Source organism: Dermacentor silvarum, chromosome 6 (genome assembly GCF_013339745.2).
Source record: "Dermacentor silvarum isolate Dsil-2018 chromosome 6, BIME_Dsil_1.4, whole genome shotgun sequence".
NCBI classification, from domain to species: domain Eukaryota; kingdom Metazoa; phylum Arthropoda; class Arachnida; order Ixodida; family Ixodidae; genus Dermacentor; species Dermacentor silvarum.
The window spans coordinates 116,614,087-116,639,762 of NC_051159.1; the positions used below are offsets into that span (position 1 = coordinate 116,614,087).

Sequence of the window (25,676 nt, forward strand, 5' to 3'; positions counted from 1 at the left end):
CGGGACATAGTTTCGCCCGAAAGGCGAAGCATCGATTGCGATAGCAAATTAGTAGACAGCTATACGGCAGTTAGGTTCCAGTTAGGTTCTTAACAAAACGTCGCTTTATGCACTGAAGCACAAAATTAACTGGAACGCCAATGCATTTCTCCGCAAAGTTCGGGAATTGATATCTCGAAACTGGTGTCATCCTGAGAATTAATTCTAAGTGAATCCGTCTTGCTAACTCCACGGCTACAATTTGTAAATTGCAATATGGGCCATCAGGTAATTGGTTAAAAACTTCATTAGCGAATTTTCGTTAATTAGTCGATTATGTATTTCAATTTTTTATGCAAGTAATGTCCGCCTCTTCGAGTAGACTACCTCATTAACTATAATTGGGCTATCTGCCACAGGCAACCTTAAATCAATTTTGAAAGTGTTCGCTGAAGCACCCTGTATATAGTTATCGTAAATATAGTTGCCGATGGCTCTCTGGACCATTCTTCGGATCACTGTTATCGTGGAGACCGGTCTGAAGTGCGTAGAAATTCGAAGCTCAACGCTCGTTCTCTTTTCAATAAATGTTTTGTATTATTACTACAACCCGATGCCGAGGCGCAACTATTGGCTGCCCAGAGGGCCCACGATGCGGCGGTCGGGCATGGCCTGACTGTCCCAACGTGGGAGCGGCCCGCTGCGCGCTGAGTCGCCTACCTCAGGACTTTCATTAAAGTTTTACATCCATCCATCCATCCATTACTACAACCCCCGAGCTCGTTTAAGTTGCTAGCTCACTGCATGCCGCACTGAGCTTGCCGGAACCATTTGACATCTAAATTTCATACGTCGGATTCGCAACCATACGCGGCCGTCCCATGGGCGGCTCAGAAATTTATATCATGATGTCACCGCGGCCCGAGACAGTGTCCGAGTCGCCCCGAAACAGAAGGCGTACGTTGTACTTAATGCATTCTGGCTGGGGCTCGTTTCAAAGATCGTATCACACAGAAATTCGGATCAACCGTGTCATGGTGGACGTGGTTCGACTGCATTCGTATACTTCGAAACTGCGTGGCCTTCTCGGGATTTCAAGCACATGGGTATTTGTCCTTGAGAAATGATAGAAACTGCAACATATGTACCTTAAAGCAATTACTGCATGTTTAATTACAGTTTGATAGATTTAACGTGGACACAGAGAAAATTGATTAGAGACCAGACGCGAGTGGAATTATCTAGCCGAGCTGAGTTCACGCACAGGCGTAAGGAGGCATTGAAGGCGAATTACCGAAAATGGGAAATTCAGTTGACGAAGCTTGTTTAGGTCGCCGATGGAAAGTTCCGGTATAAGTTAATTCGAGCACCCTGTCTGTAACCGAAATCAACGTAGCAGATGTGCGTAAGCTGTTTATGCGGCCAGGAATGCAGATATTGCGGAAGACGTCACGCCAATTAATCTGTTCGCGTCTGGCGCTGTAGAGCACTACGGTGTCCAATTCTCTCTCCTTCAGTGGCCCCTTGTCAGCCAAGCCCTGCCGCCCTACGAAACAGCTCTTTGCGGGCGGCTGTTGACCCGACTCGAGAGAGCGTGTCGTAAAGATAACGTTTCAAGAATCAGGAAAGACCCTGCTTCGCGGTGTCACGCCAGTTCGTCTGCTCCCTCTCCTGATAAGATATATATATACGTGAACAGACTGCGCTCGCACACAGCGACCTTGCAACGCCTATAGCGCTGTCTGGATAGGCTTATTCTGCATTTCACGCTTGCACGCCTCCTTCCCTGCACTATGCGAGTGGAACCCTTACATATATCTGACGCTGCCGCCGGTCTGCGTATATAGCCTACACCGCAAAATATTTTCGAAGCACGCAAATCATTAAAAACGTAAATCATACTCGCGACCTCGCCACAATGTCGAATTTAGTGAGGAGAGAGGTGACCTTTAGATTCGAGGGGTGCTGCGCAGAAATATTGTTTTCTCTCGGATCCCGTGGATGCAGACTCTTGCGGTTGGGGTCATTTGTGAGAGTCTGAGAGAACATGGTGTATCAAAGTAAACAGCATAACGTACTGTTGGGCTCGTTGAGCACCGTCTTGTATGAAAAGAGTATAGAGCAAATTTGGAATAAAAGCAGCATTCGATTCATCAGTTCAGTTCATCGAAGGTCAAATTAGCTGTGCTGTGGCAAACGTGCACTTTTGGGTAGAATTGAGGACAATGTTTCTTTTGTTGGCAGATGGGACCGTTACCGAAGAATAAGGAACGTGCATATTTAGCGTCATTCAAAATGGTGTGGAGACCTTCGCAGGTGCAAGAAGGTGTGTGCGGTCGTTTTCATTTGTATGCTTCGATTCATGTGTACGTTAAATTATTATTAAAGTAAATTATCATTAAATAAAGAAGTGTGGTAAAAAAAAAGGTAATGAGGGGAAGGAAAAAAAAAACAACCTCCACGAGGCACCGGTGGGATTCGAACCCACGATCTCCTGTTTACTAGACAGGCGCTTTAACCAACTAAGCCACGGCGCCACGCTGCCCAAGGTGCAATTTTGCACTATTTAACATCGTTCTTTTCTGAATACTGCTCAATTTTTATTTTTTGTTAATTGAAGGTAAACAAGGCAGATAAAAACGGTAAGCCGCGCGGCATTTAAGCTGCTTGCGTTTTTCTAGCACGTTAAACTGCATGGCAGTCGTGAAATTACGCGCTACACTTCTCCGATTCAGTCCACACTCGGGAGACCGGCTATCTGCTGATTATCTTGCAAAAGGCTCGTCCCATGTGTATCCTCCTCTCCGTTCGCTCTCGCAAAGTTTTCGCTGGCCGCAGATCTTGTGTCACCGGCTCGGCGGGATCACTTTTCCTCCTGGAAGACGAGCGAGCACGATGGCATCGACTGGGGAACTCGGTACGCACATTCTCATTCCGTCATTCCTGTTACACAGGTGGGCGTGGTAATTAGCCTATCGCGCGGTGATCACATGTTGCAGCAAATGCGCATTCCGCCTAACTGTGATAGACTTCAAAAGTGGCAACGGGTATATACATGCAATATTTCTTGACGGCGGAACTGGAGCATCGTCACGATATACGCTTTTTTTTTTTTAATGTTAATTCTTTTTTGCACTCAATCCAAAAGCCGCATGTTCAATTCAACTGCGGTGCATGTTATGTATGCGTTCGTGTGGAACTTACATTTTTGTGCAGTGTTGCTGCAATTTGCTTGAGTGGATTCTTGAGCGTGCTCGCGAAGCGCGGATTCTGCCTGATATTTTTGTTTTCCTGTTAGCAAACGCGAAAGTGAAATTAAGTGGTGCCGGAGCGCGACCGAGCTCTTTCGCGCGCGTTGACCGCGTGACTGCGGGCATTGCGCGTGGTTTCATATTTGTTTCCACGGTCGTAGGCGAGTGACCATGTGTGCAGTACATCATTCTTGCATTTGGACTAACAACGCTGCAGTAGTTTGCAATTCGCAAAAAAAAAAAAAAAAGTGATACACTCAGCTAACCGCCGCAGCAAAATGACTGCAAAGATAGCGCAAATCGTAGCAAATTGTTTATCGCCCCGCAAGCCCCGCGCGCGCGGGAAGCCGCGAGAATGACCTTGAGTACGTTCTCGACCGCTCGGTGACCGCTTCGTTCTTGTGCTGCCTCTGGGCAAGAATTCGAGTTTCGCTCGCTGAGCGAATTAATTTTGTCGTCGCGCGTAATACACAGCGAAGTGCCAGAAAATAAAGAGGGGGTGGCGCAGAGTTTAGTTCTTCCTGGTATCCTCACTCTGAAAAAGAGAAGCGGGAGAGAAATCAACTATGCTTTTAAGTAGATGTGTCCTGTATTTTCTCCAGATGCGTTATATCAGATTGCAGAACGATGTAATCACTGCAAACATTAAATTACTAGCTTAATTTTTTTTTTTTTTTGTCTTGTATATGAGAACTACACCTCGTACAGCCACTGAAAGTTCTTTCAATTACATATCATCGAGTGCATACGTAAACCTATAGCTGGGAATATTTTGGTAGAATTACTATTACGTCATCACATATACTGTGTGTTTTCATGGCCATTATTTTCTACTGTATGTCTCACATCAGCTGAAACTTGTCTTCACACACACAACGGGTAATACCAATTAACTCGCATTCCCAGCTAGCTTCCTTTGCTTTGCCTTATCATTTGACTCCACAGCATCTCGGCTAGAAGATAAGGCCAGTGGAAAAGTGAAAAAAATTCATAGGCGATTCTCATGGCATCACCTATGATGCCAGAGAGCAAAGTGGCCATTGCACTCGAGTCGCAGTAGTGCCGTTTTAATTTGTTGACTAATATCTGGTGGACTTCCATCCGGTTCTCTTGGCTCGTTAGCCATTTAGACTGATTGTAATGGATGCCAGCAAACTTTCACATTCCTTGACAAGGTGGGCAAATCAATATAGAGCTGCATATTATTCAGCCTCAATAATACTGTTTGTGTGTTACAATCACAAAAATAGGTAAAAAAAAAAAAGCATGCGTTTAATGGCCAAAATCTTCGGAGAAGTCACGGAATGCACTAAGCGAAGAAAAATTAAGCAGCATCTCATAGCGCTTATGAAGACTGCTTAAAGGCACTTCCAAGAGAGAGAGAGAGAGAAGCTTAATGTGAGAGAAAAGCTCAAAGGTTGCGCTTAAGAGAGGTGTGCAAATCTGCAAGCCTGCCTTATTCAGGTGATCGAGGCCTAACTGCAGTGCGCTGACTGTGGGAAGGAGGTAGCCATGTCCAAGTTTTCTTTCCTTTGGACAATGTGGTTCCCACCAAATTTAAATGCTGAAGGCTGCAACGCCTGTTATAGTCTGTTTCGTCAGAAATGTAACTGGTTACATATAATTGGTTACTGAAAAAAAAAGCAACTGAATTACAGTACATGAGTGTTAGTGAGTAAACAAGGTAATCGATAAATTAGAAAATTACCAAAAAACTTCACTGATTACAAGTAATTAATTACATGTGATTCGTTACCTACAAGCTTGATTTGAAGCACTTACGATTCTATACAGCAGCGCTTATCTACCGATTTTGTCGAGATCTCTCTTTCAATTTACTTCTGGTTGCACTGAATTCCTGAAACATCCTTCCAATTTTTGTTGTCTTGCACAGATCCTCCTGCTAATCTCTATTTCATTGTGAATTAGGAAGGCTTAATTATTGCAGTTAAATAATTTTTTTTTTTACTTTGTTGCAAACCAATTTTCTGACAAACCTATTTATTCGAAAAATTACTTTCTAGAAGGCCAATGTACCTGCTCTATTTTTTTCTCTATTTCTTGTATTTACCTGTGCTGCTTTCACATGTCACTCAGCATTTTTCTTTATAACATCTTGTACAGTGCTTTCAAAGCATTCCCCTTGCCAGCACTCAGGAGTACAAGGAAATTCAAGATACTGTTGTCTCTGTAGGTCTTTTTGAAGTGGAAGACTTTATCAGTTGTTTACATGCTCATCGTTCCTATATATCCAACCATCCATGTATAGGCTACACCTCAAAAACTATAGCACCTTGCATAACCTCCACAGCTGCTTCGGGTACTTGTATGAAGGTTGTCTAAATATTTATTCAACTAACAGTTGTAAAGTGCTAGGAGTAGTGATGAGGAATCCTAGTGCATTTCTTTTATTCAAGTATTGCGCTTAGATCAAATCTATGTTCCATGTCTAACATGCAAACAGCATTAACCTTTTAAATGCGATACAAAAGTACACCATCAGACAACTCCCAGATAATGGAACGCACAATTAATTTCAGCGTAAACAAATGGACAAGTGGGTCATGGAAACAATGCGATTATGATTTAGCGAACTAAAAGGACACGCTAGCTATGCCATGCACATGAAATGCTGCAAGCCAGCATGGAAAAAGTAAAAATTATAAAATGCCATCAAAGGAAACCTTGGTATCACTCACTGACAGTGGGAGCTGGTTTCCTGCCTGGATATGGGGGGGGGGAGCCATAAGGTTACCTTTTTTAGCAACGGTCTAATCATGACAAGCTATTAAAACAAGTAATTGAAAAGACCAATTAAGTGTGGCAACATCTGCTATTGTTAACAATGGCTTATATGTTTGTCCAACTTCCCATAAGCTAGTTGCAATGTCTGCGCTGCATGCCCATACCAAACTCATACCAAAAGTGCTCATTCCTTGATTAGCACATTTTCTTTCAGCATATTGCAATGACAGATAAATGGCGTGGATGTGTGGTGTGGAAAGAACCAGCAATAGAAAGAAGAAAGCAGATCACCTGGCTTTGTTTCTTGAATGTTCAAGTGACATGCGTGACATCGCTATCAGTCTTGGCACCCTGGAAATATTGCTTTATTTCTAGAGGCTACACTTTCATGCTGTGGCACTAAAGTTTGCTGCCAGTCGCCTCTAAATCTGTGCTCTAAATGCAGTAGCACAGCCAAGTAACCAGCCAACCATACCCTCTCCATCCCTTCCCCACAACCTTTGTATCTGCAAAACGCTTCCCGCATTAGTGCTGTTGCTTATACAAAGGGGATGAGAGGGCGTGAGTTCTCTTTCTGTATCTTTGAGATATGACAAGCAAGCCGATCATCTGTTTTCAGTTGTGGATAGTTCAGCAAACCGATCACTAATATGTTGCACTAATTAGTATTTTACTGATGTAACATTTCATTGTTTTTGTTTAAATTTAAAACAAGTTGGTTTAAATTTTGTCAACGTGGAATGGTGTTCAGGCTTTGTGGAGTTAATTTACTATATTTACTATTTAATTTACTTTACTATATAGTTAGTTTACTAAACCTGTAGGGGTGTGCACCCGCATGGCCCCCTCCAGTTCTGGAGCCCCTATGAATTTGAATTGTGCTTGGGGACACATGAGAGCCAGGCCCCTATAAGAGTTCTTTTTTTTTTTTTTTTTCGACTGAGTAAATATTTTATTTCAAGCCTGAGTTGGGGGGGGGGGGGGGGGGTGATTTCATATGCACATAAACAGTGAAATGCAAAACTGTAATCATTCATATTGACTCATCTGGTGTCAGTCTGTAACAAGATGCACTGTAGTTTGTTTAGTGTCATGGTAATTAAACATGTCTGACTCTTGGGCATGACATTCATCTCACCACTTCTTTATCTTGTGACATCATGCAGCCATTCTGAGCGTGTCAAACAAGGCGGGTCTTCTGGACCTGGCTCGCAAGCTGCAGCAGGCAGGTTTGCGCTTGGTGGCTTCAGGGGGCACGGCCAAGGCCATTCGTGACATTGGCCTGCCTGTCAGGTAAGCAGTGTCTGTCCCGTTGCTTCTTTCATTCTAGTCTGCGCCTTTGTTTCAGCTGTGTTACTTCAGAAGCACTAGCCCCTTCATTGATGTTGTTCACAAGCAGAGACATAACTTGTTTTGCTTTAATGAACATATATCCATTAAATGGGGTGTTTCAGCGACATGCCACTGAGCAGTTAAAGCTGAAACTAATAGTATACATGGAAAATGTCTTGTGTTTTATTTATTTATTTTGGGGGCTAGGATTTATAGCAGTAGCAGATTCGTAGTACTTTGCCTGTAAAGACAATACTTTATTACAAATTACTTTTGCTCACATAAGTTAGCCTGCCGTGGTAGTTCATTCATTGGTGGGTCAAAATTCATGCCGAGCCCTCCACTGCGGCATCTATCATTTTCCACGTGTCACTTTGGGATGTTAACCCATCAGTTAATCAACCAATCAATCAATCGATCTCACAGAGATTAAAAGCTTTACTCTCTGCACTTAGCCCTCTACCATGCCTTTACTCGCCGATGCAACTATAGAGAGCTATCACTGTAAAAGAAATATTGTTTCATGCTCTTCTGCCTCCACTGCTTCCTACCTGCCAAATAATTGGTTTTTGAATGCTGAGGTAACCACTCCTCTCTTCATTATTTGTTCTATGTTCACAGGGATGTATCTGAAGTGACTGGGGCCCCTGAGATGCTGGGGGGCCGAGTCAAGACACTGCACCCAGCTGTTCATGGAGGTGAGTGCAGACTCATATCACAGGTTGCAGCTTTCGTGCACAAAAATACTGCACCCCACATTTTGCACCATCTTTTCTTGTGGCACACTTTCTTCAGTCGAAATTCACCAATTGTCTTGAGCAGCAATTCAAACTGAGCCACTAACAATTAATCCACACGCTTTCTAGCAGTTCCAGCAGCAGTGTTCTAGAAATCGGTGGCAGCAAGCTATAGGGTATGCAGTTTTTGTTTAATTTTATGCCTTTGCTTTTTCCTGTCTTCTGAATAGGTATCTTGGCACGAAAGATCGACAGCGACCTTGCTGACATGAAGAGGCAGAGTTTTGAATATGTTAGGTAAGGCATTTACGTGGCATTTTCACTCTTTCATGAAATTTTCTGAAAAAAACGTTTCTGCACAGAATGAGTGCAAATAGTATAGCATTTCCTTGACCACGCCTGTTATTGCTTATCCTAGCTCAAGTGTTATAGTTGCGCTTTAATGCGCCAGCGATGGTTTCGTGCGAAATGATGATCGCTTCACGTAATACGCAGTCTGCGTTTTTGTCTGTCGCTCAGCCTAACCTCCACGAGCCGATAACCCGTAAAACCTACCTGCCCATAAAGTTAGGAAAAACCCTTCCGTATTTTGGAGGTTAACTGGAAAGGAAAACTTTCTATATACAATAAAGGATTGCCATAAAACACACAGGCAACTTCACAACTTCCTCAGCTTCAGAGAGAAAAAAGCACTTGATTCTATTTGACAGATATCCTATTGATCAAAGAGTATTTTCCCTACCTTCTTATATAAGCTGAGGTAATATCATTACTGGCATATTAATTTGGTGTCCCCTTTAATAAAAGCAGACCATACTGTACATCTTGATTCCTAGTTACCTAAATTACTAACAGCTTGTATCATCCTTGTTATGCAATGCTAGTATTCTCTCAAGAATGTGCAGCATCATGTTGTTTTTTTTTTTTGTACAAAATGCGTAAGCATTAATCTTTCTGGTAAACTTTCCTAGTATTTGATGCTTGATTCACTATTCGGCAACATTCTTGATTCGATTCGATTGTCAATTCAATATCTACTACACAGGTATTTGCAAACCCCTAATTAATTCACTTAATGCACATAAACTAAGTGTCGTAATGGAGTTCCCCACAGCTTTAGTATATTTACTTTTGTCTTTTGAGAGTTGTTGTTTTGAAGGAACTCAATGGCTTTGTTGTTGAATAACAGAACTGTGTGCAGATTTAGCCGATGTTATATTACTTAGCTTTAAAATTTCTTTACAACACCCACCGTGGTGACTACCAGCTATGGTGTTGTGCTGCTAAGCAGGAGCTCACAGGATCAAACCCCGCTCGCGGCGGCCGCATTTTGATGGGGGCGAAATGCAAAAATGCCCGTGTCCCATGCATTGGGGGCACGTTAAAGATCCCCTGGCGGTCAAAATTAATCCGGAATCCCCCCTCTACGGCGTGCCTCATAATAAAATCGTGGTTTTAGCATGTGAAGCCCCAGAATGCATTCATTCATTCAATTTTCTTGCAACCTGCTTTGAGCTCGAAAAGGTACATATCACTTGCAATGATGCTTTAGTAATGTCAATAAAAAATCTGTCGCTGTTCTCATTGAATCACTTATGTGCTGTACGCAGCGTGGTCGTGTGCAACCTATACCCCTTTGTGGAAGCCATCTCGAAGCCCAACACCACTGTGGCTGAAGCTGTGGAGCAAGTGGATATTGGTGCGTACTCAAAGGGAGCCGGGCTCATGCAAGCTGCTCTTTGCAAACATCCCGCACAGTACATACCTGCACGTCGAATTACAAAAGTTACCCACCCCGGTGGCTCAGTTAGCTAAGGCGTTGCGCTGCTGAGCACGAGGTCGCAGGATCGAATCCCAGCCGTGGTGGCCGCATTTCGATTGGAGGCAAAATGCAAGAACGCCCGTGTGCTTGCATTGTAGTGCACGTTAAAGAACCCCAGGTGGTCAAAATTAATCCGGAGCTCTCCACCACGGCGTGCCTCATAATCAAAACTGGTTTTGGCACGTTAAACCCCGGAAAGAAGAAGAAACGAATTACAAAAGTTGGAAAACGAGGCAAAAATAAATGCGGAGCCTGTAACTCGCACGGATGCATGCAATACTGTTGCTACTCTTTTTTGAAGACAACCTAACAGAATTATTGGCAGAAAGCAGAGTTCCAGAAAAAAATGGTGTTTTTGTAAGGGGGGGTTGAGTCACCGCTGCTTTCACTGCTAGTTTTTGCGAAGCGCACTGCATGTATAACTTACACTTTCATTGTAGTAAAAATTTCTTGATTTTTTGTGTAGGCAGTAAATACGCATTAGTTGGCCAAGCATTATTTACGTGTGAACCCATGAGCTCCTTCATAGCTAAATGCTCCATTAGAATGAAATATGACTATGAAGAATGATTAAACTTTGAAGAAAAAGAAAAAAAAAGGTGGTGGAGGGGAGCGGAGGCAAGCGTGGTTCAATGTTCATGTGTTTATGCATCTCTAGCTTCTTCGAAACGTTTGCAAGATCCTCCAAGCGTGCTTTAGTAAAGGGCAGAGCAGCCTGGAAAAGGCAGGATAGATGCTTGTTCTTGCAGTTTACCTGATTCTTTGACAGCATACACAGTGTAGGCATTAGGTATTATATTTAGCTTTGTGAATAACGAATAAAACTGATCCGCAAGAAAAAAAGAAAAAAGAAAGTGCTCAATTTGTCACTGTTCCTAGGACGTTTGTCTGTGGCAAGCTGTAGTTTTAATTTTTACGCTGGTGTTCAGGTTGCGGGGACACTCAAGAGCACTTCAGGACCCACAAGACTTGAATTACTACAGGTGACCAGTGACCTGGTGGCAGCTTTCATTTTCTAGCACAGAGCTGAAAGGCCTGTTTTGAAAATTTTCTGCCAAAAGTAGGGCAAAGCTCGGGGCCCCGAAATACTTTTTGAGCATAATAATAAAGCGTTGCCGATCTGGTAACGAGGCTCCTGTGAACATGTGAGTCAAATATCATTGCGGTGCATGCACTGCGGAATTTACAATCTCTTGTCAAAAGCAGTGCAAAATCGCTTGCTCTCGCTTCCGCAGTGTCCTCATGCAGCGTCATCGTAAGCAGCTGCACCCACAACAGCTATTGGCTGATTTCGTGATTGCGAGAACATTCTCAGTAATACAGTTATTGCTCATTTGAGTTAAACAAATGAAAAATATATATCTCTACTATCTCAGAAAGACAGTTTCATCTTTGCACTGCCGGTCTAAACACGACAGTTGCTTGTTGCTGCATCTGCTGCGCATTGCTGCATCTGTTATGCATAGCCTCCGAGATAACAACCGCAGTGTAGATACTGCGGCCGCCATGGGGCATCACCACAAACCGTCTCGCATTCAGCCTTTGGGTGGGGCCAACGGGGCCTTGCTCCATGGCCCTCCCTTTTGCCGTCTCCCCTGTGTAGCGCTCGGCGCTTGTGGAAGTGAGGGGAGACAGCAAGCTGCTGATTAGTCCGATAATTACATCTAACTTCGATTGTGCTTGAAGGATTCGAAAAAGTTTTGCAGCAGGAGATTCGTGAGGCGACGGAACTTAATAGTGTTGTCATTCTATGATTAGTTAGAAAAGTGTTTCAGGGTGCCTCTAAAACAGGATTTGTTGTCCTGGGTTGCTGTGAATGGAATGATCGACTTGTCATTAAGACTACCAAAAAAAAGGCAACCTGTAAAATTAGGCAGGCGCAATACAAGGAAGTCCAGGTGGTCGCACAATGGCTTTAGAATAGGCGTGCTTCAAGTGAATCGAGATATCCACGGTCCGCTGATGCTAAAGCTCCATTCAAAAATGATAAAATCTAAGAAATGCATATTTATGCACCAATTCTTTCCTAGGTGGCGTCACCCTCCTGAGGGCTGCTGCAAAAAACCATGAGCGTGTTACAATCATCTGCGACCCTGCTGACTATGATGTGTAAGTTTAACATTGTGCTGCGCACAATGATTTTTTACTGACTGCATATCATTTCTTTCTTTGCCAAATGATGAGCATACCACAAATTGAAGTTAATGTTTCCTTCATTTCACAGTGCTTTAAATATAGGGGTAAGTAATGAGCTATGTTGCCTGTTTGAAAAAAAGGAATATTTTCTCTGCAAACTGTGTTATAATTTAGAAATTTTGAGAAGGGGGCAGGGGCTATACTTTGTAATAGGCGTGCTTTGTCATATAGAACTTGCGTTTCTTTACTATAACTATAATGTATGTATCAAATACAGCTTTGTGACTGATACAGAAGAAGTGACTCATACAGAAGAAGTGACTGATAATGATCTTGACAGAGTATGATGTGCAGAGAGGGCGTCAAGTCGTGGTTTGCCTAGTTCACTCACAAAAACTATACGAGCAAATCTTTAGGAATACACAATTTTGTTCGGCGTTTCCTCTGGTGTTCTTTTTTGTCATGGGCTTAAATCTTTGTTCACCTGTATGCATGATGAGACAGCAGATCAGATGCTGTTTCGACGTAGTGACTTTGGTGTTCTGCTGCCTAGCACGATATCGTGGTCTACCACGGCTGCATATTGTTGCGGGCAATACGGAAAAAAAATGCTTGTGCACTTAAATTTAGGTGTACATTAAAGAACCCCAGGCAGTCAAAATTAATCTGGAACTCCCAATTACAGTTTGCCTCATAACCCATTGTGCAGCTTTAGGCTGTTATATCCCACAATTTAAATTTTTAATGTGAAACATTATTCAGCGACTTAAGCCCGTTTTTGTGAATCTATCTCGCCTTGTCGTTTTCATGGGCCAATCCCAGAGATAGTACAGTCTAAAATTTTGTGTGACTGGGGCCACTCGAAATGTGCTACTGGCTAAGTGCGTATGTGCCCCTGGTTGCCATGCTATTCGGAATAGAGCTACACGCAACAAAATATGTATATATACAGGGTGTTTCAGCGAACACTTTCAAAATTTATTTAAGGTTGCCTGTGGCAGATAGCCCAATTCTAGTTAATGATCTGGTCTACTCAAAGAGGCGGATATCACTTGCACAAAAAATTGAAATGCATAATCGACTGATCAACAAAAATTCACTAATTATGTTTTTAACTAATTACCTGAGGGCCCAAATTGCAATTTACAAATTGCAGCTGTGGAGTTCGCAAAGCGGATCCACTTGGAATTAACTCTCAGGATGACACCAGTTTCGAGATAATAATTCCCGAACTTTGCGGAGAAATGCATTGGCGTTCCAGTTAATTTTGTGTTTCAATGCATAAATCAACGTTTTGGTAAGAAATTAACTGGAACACCAATGCATTTCTCCGCAACGTTCAGGAATTAATATCTCGAAAATGTTGTCATCCCGAGAATTCGTTCCAAGTGGATCCGCCTTGCGAACTCCACGGCTACAATTTGTGAATTGCAATATGGGCCCTCAGGTAATTAGTTAAAAACATAATTAGTGAATTTTTGGTAATTATTTGATTATGCATTTCAATTTCTTGTGCAAGTAATGTCCGCCTCTTTGAGTAGACCAACTCATGAAGTAGAATTGTGCTATCTGCCACGAGTAACCTTTAAGGATTTTTGAAAGCGTTCGCTGAAACACCCTGTATATATATTGTACATATGCCATGAACACGCGCGTTAACAGGTGGAATAGAACACCCTTAAGCATTTTCCATCTTTGTGCCAGAGCAGTTTGATTTGGCCATGGACTCATATGAGCCTTGACAGACGGACTGGATTACCCTTAATAATTTCCCGTGTGATTTAATATTTTGCAAAAGTAGCCAATAATTTCAGCCCGCTGAGACGGCTGTAATGCTTCGCATTATGTAGATGTCAACCACAGTTGAGTCTGTCAAATTTTTTACGTCAGGCACAGCGAAATTTAACACACCAGCATGCTGAGTACAGCCTTTGTTTGTTCCTAGGGTTGCCCAGGAGTTGCTGTCCGTCACCGACCCGCCAGACAAGTCTGGAAACAAGGAGACGGCTGGCTGTAAAGGTTCGTACAATGTTGTTTTGTGATATTTGAGCCGTTTGACTGAAGAATGTTTGAGGTGACAGCAATCCAGCCTTTTCATTTATTTTAAGACCTGCGCTAGCTGAAGTAATAGAAATTATGCTTCGTAGAAAAAAACGAGTTGTTAATAGGAGTCGTAAACATCAGCAGGCATATAAATCTGTCTTGTCAAAGATTGTCTGCCGTAAAGGCTATATACAACGACTGTACAGCTTTCTAATGAAGTTTTCACCACTATTTTCTGAAGCCAGTCAATACCATACACTTTGTTTTGCTTGGCTTAGCCAATTCATAATATGACATGATATCATTGATATGTCTGTCAAAGGGGAGAGGAGTCATAGAAACATTATCGTCAGAAAATCTCAATTCTTTCTTCTCATAAAATTGTTTCTCTGTCATAAGGACTACATGAAAGGACAAGCTCTTTGCTAAACTTTTCAAAACATTTTGCTATACCCTGAAATACTGTCATGCTTTGTACTGTTTTGGGATTAATCAGAATACTTAGCAGGAAACAAGAGCATAGCATATCTTTAGGGCAATCATAAATTATTTTAGTTTTCTTCTATAGACCTGATGATAAACTTTTCTGTCGGGCAAGCACGTTACAACAAATACTATAGGATATTTGCATATAATGAAGGTACTATTGCGTCGGATGTGACTTCATTATAACGAGCTTTGGCTGTATCAGCAAAAGAACTGTGCTGTGTAAAGAAATAAACATGGCTTCATCACAGTACTGAGGTTCACCTCTAAGCAGCAGCCACAGTAACTGTAGGGGCCTTGTGTCACTTTATCTTTCATAACTAAATAAATAAATAATTTATAAAAGAAAGCAGAAAGTCAATAGGTGGCACTGTGTCATCTTGCATAGCCAGATTGTGGCTTTGGAATGTAGGTCCCCATAATTTGTTTCAATTTTTCGTGTGATGTGTGCAGGCATTCCTCCACACGGCCCAGTATGATGCGGCAATCTCGGACTACTTCAGAAAGCAGTACCTGACTGGCGTGGCCTGCCTGCCCCTCCGCTACGGGACCAACCCCCACCAGGTTCCTGCCCAGCTCTGCACTAACCTGCCGAAGTTGCCACTCACTGGTATGAATACGAAGAATCAGAGCAACCAAGAATGATCGACTTATTCAGTAACAACCGCATGAAGCCAGCAAACAATAAAGCTGAAGGAAGCATAGTGCAAATTTAACTCTTATCCGGCACTTTGCAGTAAACAGGTATGAAGGTTACTGTCTTACTAATACATGCTGCTGGGCTAGTTGGTTCGCAATTCAAACTTAAGACTGGTGCAAGATGAGACTTGAATGAGAAGTAAAAGACGGGCGCAAAAGCTTGATTTCTGTCTCTCCTGGTTTAGGACCTGTTGAGTAAAAAGTAAAGGTGTTGGGCGGTGTTATTGAAGCAGGGCCCCACAGTGCTATAGCCAGATGTTCTACTCCACAGATGCACTAAGTGAACCTTACCACTCACCTACCCTCATGCAATCTGGTGCTTTGAGATAGTTAACATGCATGTGACGTTGCATAGCAACAATTTACTTATGAAAATGCTGCTGAGAAGGAGGTGCAGACGTGGTGCACTGAGCAAGCAAGGTGTATGGGTGTGATTTGATGCAAAGGGCTAAGCTAGAGCACATCGTGGTACAGAAATACAGTGGCATTTGCTTTGCACAACCCAGTTCCAGCATGAGCAGGACCTGAGCGATTAAAAAAAAAAAAAGTTAAACTGTAGAATTACGTTGAGGGACACATTTGTGATGAGCCTCAAATACCTGCACAAAATATTTTTCACCTCGCTTGAAACAGCGATGTTACCAGAAGATTGGCGCAATGCTAAGATCATTCCAATTCCCAAATCAGGTTCGAAATTAGAATTATATAACTACCACCCTGTGTCGTTAATAAGTGCTTGTTGCAAATTAATGCAACACATAATTTTCAAGGCCATAATATCCCATTTAGAAAGTAACGAACTGCTTTACAGCCGACAACATGGATTTAGATCAGGTCTTTCAACCGTAACCCAGCTCGCTGAGTTACCGGACGAAATAGCTAATGCAATAAACGATGGAGACCAAATTCTTAGATTTTTCCAAGGCGTTTGATGTTGTCGCGCATCAAGATTTAATTACAAAACTCTCAGCCTGTGTTATTGACCAGCATAATAATTTCATGGATTTGCAGCTTTCTATTAAACCGAAAAGAAAGTGTGGCCATAGATAAACATGTTTCGCAGCAACTTGAAATTTACTCGGGGGTTCTGCAAGGGTCCATTCTTGCTCCTGTCTTATTTCTTATGTATGTTAATGACATCCAGTTCAACGTTCATGGAATGGTCCAAATGTGGCTTTTTGCTGATGATTGTGTAGCATACACAGTTGCACGTAATATAGGACACCAAATCGAACTAAACAATTCACTTCAATCTATCCGTTCATAGTGCGATACATGGGGCATGAGACTTAATGCGTCAAAAACAAAATGCATCACATTTACTAACAAGAAAAACCCACTTCATTTCATGTATACACTCAGAAACACCGCACTAGATAAATGCAATGAGGTAAAATACTTGGGTCTTAATATCAGGTCAAACGTTAACTGGGAACCTCACATCTCTTCCATGTCAGACCGCCGAAGGCAAACTGTCCTTAAGAAGGAAGCTGTGCAATACTCCGCCACATGTCAAATTAAATGTCTACAAAACACTTATCAGACCATCATTAGAATATGCTGATTTATTCTGGAGCCCTTATCAAACACACCTAATTGATAAAGTAGAGCGCATACAAAAACTGGCAGTCAGATTCATATATTCTGATTATTCAAGGCAATCCACTGTCTCTTAACTATTATCGAAAGCAAATTTAGAACTACTTGCACGACGAAGAATAGTTTCAAAGCTTAAATTCATCTACCTTTTGTACCATGGCCACTTCAAAATTCCACGGTCACGTTACTTACTTTATGCGTTTTTACACTCATTAAGAACTAACCACAGTAAGGTAATTCGCCAACCTCCAAGCTGTGTTAATACACATAAATATTCACTGTTTCCCTCTGCAATCTCTTATTGGAATGATTTGCCTAACAGTGCTGTGTGTTGTAATACTGTGGAATCTTTTGTAATCAAAGTTAAAATCCTTCATTTTTGTTTGTGATTGTTGTTGCTTTACCTTTATAGCCACTCCTGCAAGGGCCGTCAGAGCCTGCAGTATCTCCACATAAATAATAAATAAAAGGGCCATGAAGTAGAAGACAACTCGCTGTCATTGGGAGCTGAACCCACAACCTCTGTGTGGTGTGTGGGGCATTCCGTGAATGGGACTATAGCAATGGCTGTATCTCCATTTGCTTTCTTGGATATTTATGTACATGTATTTATGAACTTGTATGGAGGGTTGTGCGTTCAGCTCATGCTGGCAGCAGTTTTGTATTTTCTTCCACTTTGATTTCCATTTTGCTTTATTGAAAATACAAATGCTTCCTGCCCACTTGGATCGTTCCCTAGGTACGCTTTGGTAATCCCAACAAGTCTGAAAATTCGACCTTAAACCAATGTTCAGAAGTTATGACTGTTATAACTTCAATCTGAACATAAAATATTGAAGTTGCATAAATGCTTTTAAATCAGTGTATAGGAATCATTGTATAATGTGTACCTTTTGAATGCAGTGTATTTCCCACTCCTGCCTAAGGTCTCTGCTGAGACATGCCAATAACTAGGAAAAAAAAATCAGCTTGTATTGTTTTCAACAATTTGATAATCCCCTTATTTGCAGCTCCTTAATTTTGGAGAATTTTATTATTCAGAAACTGCATGCTTGTAAAGACTAGTGAGCACTTTTGAAAAAAAAATTAACACCCTGGAACAGAAAAGGCACAACATTCAATATGGTAGTCACAAACACACATCTCTGGCACAAAATACTTGGACTGCATAATTTATTTGGTATTGCAGTGCTTGCTCATGGCCAATTATGTGGGGAATTTTTATATTTACTGTGCCATGTATTAAGGACTCACAAAAGAAATTAACTGTTTACACCACCTTGAAAAAAACACAATGGAAGTGATACTCAGCGTGACGGGTTTGTCTTCTTTTTGTGTCTATTTTTAACCCCTGTCGTGCTGAGTATAACTTCCACGATAAACATGTATCAACTTGCACAACTCGCCATCCTGCTCAATTTTTTTTTTCAAAATAGAATATTTATAGTAATTCAACTGTAGCTCTAAAATTTTATAGAATAGTACTCAGGTGTTGTGCTGCAGTATAAAGGGAGTTGCAGTAGCCAAGCATAACTTGCAGCACTGAGGCATAGCATTTCCCGTAGCTGTTGCTTTGGTTTGTTGAGCAAACATTAGAGTGTTGGTGAGGTTTAAAGGTCAGTTGTGCTTACTTCCTGGAGTGGAATCTTGTATTTTTGGTAGCACTGAGGCACTTTGTTTGGTACGTGCAGTGCTCAACGGGTCCCCTGGCTTCATCAACCTCTGCGATGCCCTCAACGCTTGGCAGCTGGTCAAGGAGCTCAAATCTGCTCTGGGCATTCCTGCAGCAACCTCATTCAAGCACGTCAGCCCTGCGGGTGAGTCCTCGTTGCGAGTCCTCGAATTTCCGTGTCATAGTTTCCAAGTTCCGTGTCATAGTTTCCAAGAACTTTCTAAGAGCTCGGAGAGAAATTTGGCGATAGTGTCTGTCCCCTTCAAGCACTGCGAATGAGCACGATTGTACACGCGAAAAAGGTGCATCAAAAGTAAAAGCATTGACGACAAATAATATTTCAAATGTGTTGCAAGTTTGAATAATATGTATAAAGTCTATTAGGAAAGCTATGGTAGTTGAAAGGAAGATGGTTGAGTGTTTGCTCTTGGTGTTGTTATGCTTTCATGTAGCTGGTTGACTTCTTTCACTGTTTGTCATAGTGTCTTATGCCAGGCATATTTTCCAAGTGGCTAGTTAGGTCCTTTCCAAGTATGCTCGACATGAAATAATGGTTGATGTTCTCATATCTGATGTCCCTGTAGCAAGTTCTTATATGGAGTACATTCCGTAAACTTGACAAAACTCCCTAAAGAAATTAAAACTGTGAATCCCTTCTGCATCTGTGTGCTTTTCATGATTTCGAATATGTTAGAAATGGGGTGAAAGTGTAATTCACTGGCACCTGAAGGGGGTGTGTATGTTTCTTGAGCGACGCAATTCAACCAGCATGAAAATGATAGGCTGCCCAACGTATCAGCTTGTTTCAGCTGATGGCTCATCCTTACATCCAACTTTGGTTGTGTGAATGACACTTTTGCCAAAAAGAGAATACTACTGCGCATAACTAAAACATTTCTATATCATAAATTCTGTACAAAATTTGTCGCTAGAAATGCTGTACATGGTGTAAACCATCATGAAGGTGCAGTGCAGTAGCAATTTTTTTTTCTAATGCTGATTGTCTACTTAATAAAGTTCATAACCAGTGACAGTGCTTCTGCATGTGTATAGATTTGTTGCTTGAAAGTCTGCTGATGGACCTAGCCATTTGAGCAGGCTGAGTAATGAAATTATTGATGAACTTCTGAACCTTTGAAGAAGAAATAGGTTGAGATCATGCTGCCTGTCATGTGACTCTTCTTGAAACTTGGAAGTGTAAATCGTCACCAGAGTTGCTTGTAACACACCTCTCGCTTGCAAGATTTCAAGCGGCACAAACTTCAAGATGCCCCCCCTGCGCAGGTGCGGCCGTGGGTGTGCCACTGTCACGAGATGAGGCCAAGCTTTGCATGGTGGATGACATCTTTGATGAGCTGACCCCTATTGCCACCGCTTATGCCAGAGCACGAGGTGAGTGCCGTGCGAACAATCGCAAGCAACATACTGGTCGCAACATTAAATGCATCAATGAGAACGCGCCATTGAAACACATCAGTGAATGAATCGGTGAAACACATCATGTTTGTGCTGAAAAGCTTAGCATCACACATGTGTATATGCTGAAAAATTTTCTTTCTGCCCATAGACTGTATACTGTCTCGTAAGCAAGTGACTATCAGGCAAAATTGTAATCTGTGATAACGCAAATTTTTCTTTTTTTTCTTTTTTTTTGCCACATATCAAGTGCTTTTTTTTTTTTACTATGCAATCTTTTATGCTTTGCATTATTTGCAGATTTTAGCTTCTGTACATTTGGCTATCTGCATGACAATTTCAAGAAAGTTTTAGAAAATACGGAAGCAGAAAAACAAACATTTGAGTGGTTGGCAATTGCCTACTCAAGTCATCAATTCATAAAGTAAATAATTACAAGTTTTATAGCCCTTCACATTTTGCAAGACTGCGTTCTTTAGCAATTTCTAAATACTGCCACTGAGATCAAAAGGAAGAGACTGCAAATTGATTTCTGGCATTGAACAATGTTTGCAGGTGCGGATCGCATGTCCTCCTTTGGTGACTTCCTGGCCCTGTCGGATGAGTGCGATGTGGCAACAGCCAGAATTGTGTCGCGTGAGGTGTGTGCGGGTGTTCAGCCTCTAAAATCTCAATTTCTCTGCAATAGCCCTCAGCTCCGCCCCTCAATGCCTTTCGTGCTAGTTAGCTGCAAAGGTGCCATGTGTCTCAAGCGGAGCCATTCAAGAGCATTTCATCATAAATGAACTAGAAACCTGGGCACTCATTACTTTGTGCCTTTATCAATGTGCTCAACCTCATTAGAATTATGTGTCTTTCATAGTTGCTTCTAAATGTTACAGATCAAACGTTGTGAGACAAATCTGCACCATCTTCAGCGGGCCTGAAGCAGGCCAGTAGTGTCATTGGTCCCTTTGCTCTCCTCCCCTCCCTTCTTGGTCACATTCATGCAGTTGAAAATCTTCCAGAAAGCTTTTACACACTGCAAGGCAAAAGTGCACAGAACACATGAATGCAATTCGGAATATACACTGTCCTAGCCTGATTGCATTCTCCGACAGGCACAGTCGTGCAGTCACTGCATCTGCTAGAATGTGGTTGATTGTGCAATTTCAACTTATTCCTTCTGTGGCTTGCTGGTGTTTCCTACAGGTGTCTGATGGCGTCATTGCACCTAGCTACTCGGATGAAGCCCTGGCAATTTTGGCCAAGAAGAAGGGTGGAAACTACTGTGTGCTCAAGGTGAGAATTCCTGTTATGCAGGTTTCCATGCCCTAGAAAAAAACATGTTATTTTATTATTTCAACACACCAGCAGTAGAAGCAAGTGGCCGGCTTCTGTATTGTGATGACATCTATTTCATAGGCGGATGTGCATACATGATGCCACTGATGTTTTCTCAGGCATTTCTGGTGTGTAATTGTGCACTTTCGTAAGCTAGTGTGAAAGTGTGTTTTGAAGTTTGCTCTTGCCAAGCCACGACATTGAGGGTGAAATATGACACAGGGGGACAAATTCAACTTTTGTAGTGCAAGAAGGTTCGTGTGCCGGGTGTTCCATTTCTCACAAGCCGTGACAAACCCAGTGTTGTGCAATGCCAGGCATTGTACCAACAATAGTGCACAGTGGTCAAGGAGGCGGTGCCAAACTGTTCCACGTGGGATACAGTAGACTTTGGTTAATGCGACTCCGGTTAATTCGAATTTTCGGCTCATTCAATTGTGACTGAAGGTACCGGCCGGCCCTCATACACTTCTGTGGACCCAACCTTTCGTTATTTCGATCATAATATTGACCTTCACCAGATAATTCCAACTTGGCCAGTCACTATGCATGCTCCTGACTCCTATAGTGACCCCAATAACGACCCCTTATTACTGGCAGCGACTGTCTCAGCAGAGCTTAGGGGACAGTGAATGCGTTATACACGTCATATCCCTTCGAAAATGCTTGTTTTCGGCCTGCCCTAGGAAAATTTTAAAGCAATAAAGTAACTCAGAGTGTCTGATTACGGTATTTACTTGATTATAATGCGCGCCTCTCTTTTTTTTCCTACAATGCCATTCGCGGCATTTGTATGCTTTGCCACGTAACATATCTATATTGTGGCGAAGCTGACTTAAAGAAACTAGCCGCCACTGTGCAACACATGTTAAACTCTTGCTTATTTTTTACTTACTTTTCTTGCTAAAAAATCGGGTGCATGATAGGTTTCTACTTTGTTAGGAGCTTTAATGCTTTCTCTGTGTTAATTTTCTACTTTAGACACACAGAAAGTGTTTGATTCGGGGGCGTGTTATTATTGGGCAAATACTGCCAAATGAATCAGCGGCATGTTTTGACATCTTTTCTGTATCTTGCTTAATTCGACCCACCCGATAATACCATCACTTTTGTCGGTATCGCCGTGGTTGAATTAACTGGAAGTCAGCTGTATCCTTGCTGTACGGTGTAACAAAGACTTACGGTACTTTATTGAGCTTGATATAGTATAAGTTCTGGCTGCGTGTGAATGCGGTAAGCATACCATAGCACAGGTCACACCTAAATTGATTTTTCTACTATTTAGGCTATATACCATGCATTATGTGGAGCATTAAGAGAGCTAGAAGCTTCTTGGCATAAATTGGTAACCACTTGCACTGTGTCATCTTGTTATCATAGACATGTTTCTTGAGAATTGGAGCATGTTCAGTTTGGGTATGTCAGTGTTTGCGCCCTTTTTTTTTTTTTGGTCTTGTCCCTACCATCTTTTTCTGTTTCCTAAAGAGTTCAAGAACAAGCCTAATTTGATTTTTCAACACTTGAATTGACATTTTAGAGCAGGCATAGAAGATGAAAATTAAACAATGTCTCTGTTTGGGATCTTTGTCCATACTTTCCGACGGCGCGCTCTGGCTTAGCTGTCTAGCTACCAAACTCCAGTCAAGGGCACTTACCATGCACGGCTGCTGCTTGTCACTTTTATCTTTAGGAAATGTATAGTACTAACCAGTTCAGGCTTGGCCATTTTGTGGGAACATTGAAGCACTGAGATTTGGAGACAATGAACTTCATGCTTGATGGACGTACATTCCCCCATGCAAAAAGAGACGTTCTGCTTTTCTGACAGATTGATGCAAGCTACGAGCCAACACCCATGGAATCCCGCACGTTGTTTGGCCTGACACTTGAACAACGCCGCAACGACGCCAAGATCGATCGTGCTCTCTTCTCCAACATTGTGTCAAAGAACAAAAGTGTAAGCGCTAGTCTGTTTTGTAGTTTTGAATGCTTGTGTTTAAGGCTGTGAACTGCCTTTCAGGTGATAGTGCACATGTGGAGACTCAGCTCCAAATACAGAAGTGCAGTCAACAGAGCGATTGCCAACTGCAGGCATTGTGCATTTTGGCCAGTGTGCATATTGTTACGTTGCGGAAGTCTGATTGCCTACATATGGTACGCTCTATTCAGTGGCCAGAAAAAAATGTGAGGGAATTTTGCTGCACCCACTCTCTGTCTATCCTCACCTGGAAAGTTGTTCTATAGTCTCTCACAGGCATGGAGAGTGCTCCTGTGTACCTCAGTAGTAAACAGGCAGCATCAATGATTGGAAAACTCTCTGAACACATGTGCACACAAAGCATGGGGAAGCTTTGTAGTGTAAAGTTAGAGCTTGAAAAAAAGTGATACATGCCAGACCATGCTACTTGCATAGTGCCGGCACTCTATCTAGTGTTGGACATAGCGTCGGACATAGTGCTTTGTCAGCACAATGCAGACCTCTCTCTGCCTGCTGAAAGGAAGGTCAACACGACAAGGAAGGTCAATGCATGCATGCACATGCTATGAGGGGCCAAATGAATGGCATTGACTGTCTGGTACAAGGAAGGTCAGTGCATGCATGCACATGCTAGGAGGGGCCAAATGAATGGCAATGATTGTCCGGTACGTGAGAAGCTGACTGATGCACATCCTATGAGAGGATGAATTGATTGGCTGGCACTCGTTCGAGGTACAGTTGCTGCCACGTCCTTGGCCTGTCAATGAGTGTCCATGGTTTGAGAAATTGGAAAAGGAAAGACTGTATAAAAAATTGGAGGTCAGAGAACTGAGTAATGTGAGGTCTACAAGAGGCAACTTGGTTATGTGGTTGAAAAGTGTTTTGTCAATTTTGTCAGGTGTGGGGTAGCTGGTGCATTGGGAGACTTTCGAATGAAAGCAGGTGCGGCTAGAGTTTGACAGTATGTGAACATGTTTGTGCCCTTCTCACCAGCTGCCAGAGCCTGCCATACGTGATCTGATTGTGGCCACAATAGCCCTCAAGTACACCCAGTCCAACTCTGTCTGCTATGCAAAGGATGGACAGGTAGGTGCTTTGCCATAGGGCCATTTAATAGGCGTTGCAAATGTTTGTCAGCATGGTGTTTGCACCCATAAGGAAAGCAGCCAACTATACTTGCACGTGCAGTCCACTCGCACGTTGCATAATAAACATTTTTGCTGGGTAAATTGTGAAAGCTGCTGCTGTTGTTGCGGTACACTCGCAATCCGAAGGTGACCTATATGGTAACTAAATGTATGAGCCATTCTGTTTCGTGCCCAACAGAAACATGAAACTAGGTATTTTACTAGTGCCGAGTTGGCATGGTGCTTGAGATTCATACACCTGCACATGTGCACACACACACGCATATGCACAAGTAATGAAAATAAAAACTTATTTCTTATTCAGTGGTCAATTGTAATTTTGCTTGCTTTTCATAAAGGTTCTGTGGCTATCCTAGGTATTGACATGATTGTTGGCATTTCCATGGTTTTCCCAAACTCTGTTTCACTAGCTGGAGTGTCCAATGTCCCGTGTGATAAGATATAGTTAATCTAAAATGCTGCTGTCTTCTCTGTTGTCTCCAAAAGCTCGAGCAACCAACAGTGTATAAAATGTATCTGCTCGGCAAAGATCCATCGGTAAAATTAGCCAGAATAGATAAGTTTTTATATATTAAAAATAGAAGTTGTTTACCTTCATCGTCATGAATAAAGCACAGCGAAACACACAGGACGACAGGAAGCGTATGGGACAGGCCCTGGGTTGCCCTGTCCTGTGCATTTTGCTGTGCTGCATTTTCCATGATGGCACCTCAACCAACTTGCCGAATTATCAGTTGTGCTTCCCTTGCTTTCATCTTTGGCCTACAGTTTTCTGCCTTGACCTGAATACAGTGTAGCTGAGCTTAATATATATGTGTTGGGTTGTAGAACTTTATAACTGTGCAATGAACTGGCAAATCTAGAGGTAAGGTGTTTTACATGTATGCTATGCGTTTAGCTCACTGACGTGCCCTCCAACAATCCATCATCCCAACAAAGCCTGTAGTATTCTGTGCATTCCACTTTTGTAGGTGATTGGCATCGGTGCTGGCCAGCAGTCTCGAATTCACTGCACACGACTTGCAGGTGACAAGGCCAACAACTGGTGAGTGTAACATTGCTCTGATGATTGTGTAAAATCAGCTTAGTCACAATTTATAAAATTAGGGCTAGGCCTCAGCTCGGAACTGAATTCTCCTGGCTAACTAACATATCTATCGGCTTCAGCCAACAGCAGCTTGATTGGTAGTGAAACCCTCTGTGTGTGAAACTTTATTAATGCTTGCTCTGGCAACTACTACTGTGATTAACTGTTAGTAAATGAACAGTGGTGGAACAGACAAGTCCCCCTGTTGAAGCATTGGCTCCAG

At 42.3% G+C, this 25,676-nt stretch overlaps 1 protein-coding gene and 1 non-coding gene across 2 annotated transcripts in view; one reads left to right on the plus strand and one right to left on the minus strand.

Moving 5' to 3' along the window:
- Positions 1-2,442: 2,442 nt before the first annotated feature.
- Positions 2,443-2,516, minus strand: Trnat-agu (transfer RNA threonine (anticodon AGU)). Its single transcript has one exon. It is a non-coding gene; the product is annotated as a tRNA-Thr (tRNA).
- Positions 2,517-2,715: 199 nt separating this feature from the next.
- LOC119455899 (bifunctional purine biosynthesis protein ATIC-like) overlaps positions 2,716-25,676 on the plus strand; it is a 31,157-nt gene continuing 8,196 nt past the window's right edge. Inside the window, 16 exon segments of the mRNA XM_037717431.2 lie at positions 2,716-2,896; positions 7,142-7,268; positions 7,929-8,005; positions 8,275-8,341; positions 9,655-9,743; positions 11,897-11,975; positions 13,948-13,969; positions 13,971-14,021; positions 14,985-15,141; positions 18,521-18,646; positions 19,786-19,893; positions 20,473-20,558; positions 21,109-21,198; positions 23,069-23,197; positions 24,212-24,304; positions 25,338-25,411. Coding sequence (XP_037573359.1) covers positions 2,875-2,896; positions 7,142-7,268; positions 7,929-8,005; positions 8,275-8,341; positions 9,655-9,743; positions 11,897-11,975; positions 13,948-13,969; positions 13,971-14,021; positions 14,985-15,141; positions 18,521-18,646; positions 19,786-19,893; positions 20,473-20,558; positions 21,109-21,198; positions 23,069-23,197; positions 24,212-24,304; positions 25,338-25,411 — 1,397 coding nt within the window. The 5' untranslated portion in view covers positions 2,716-2,874.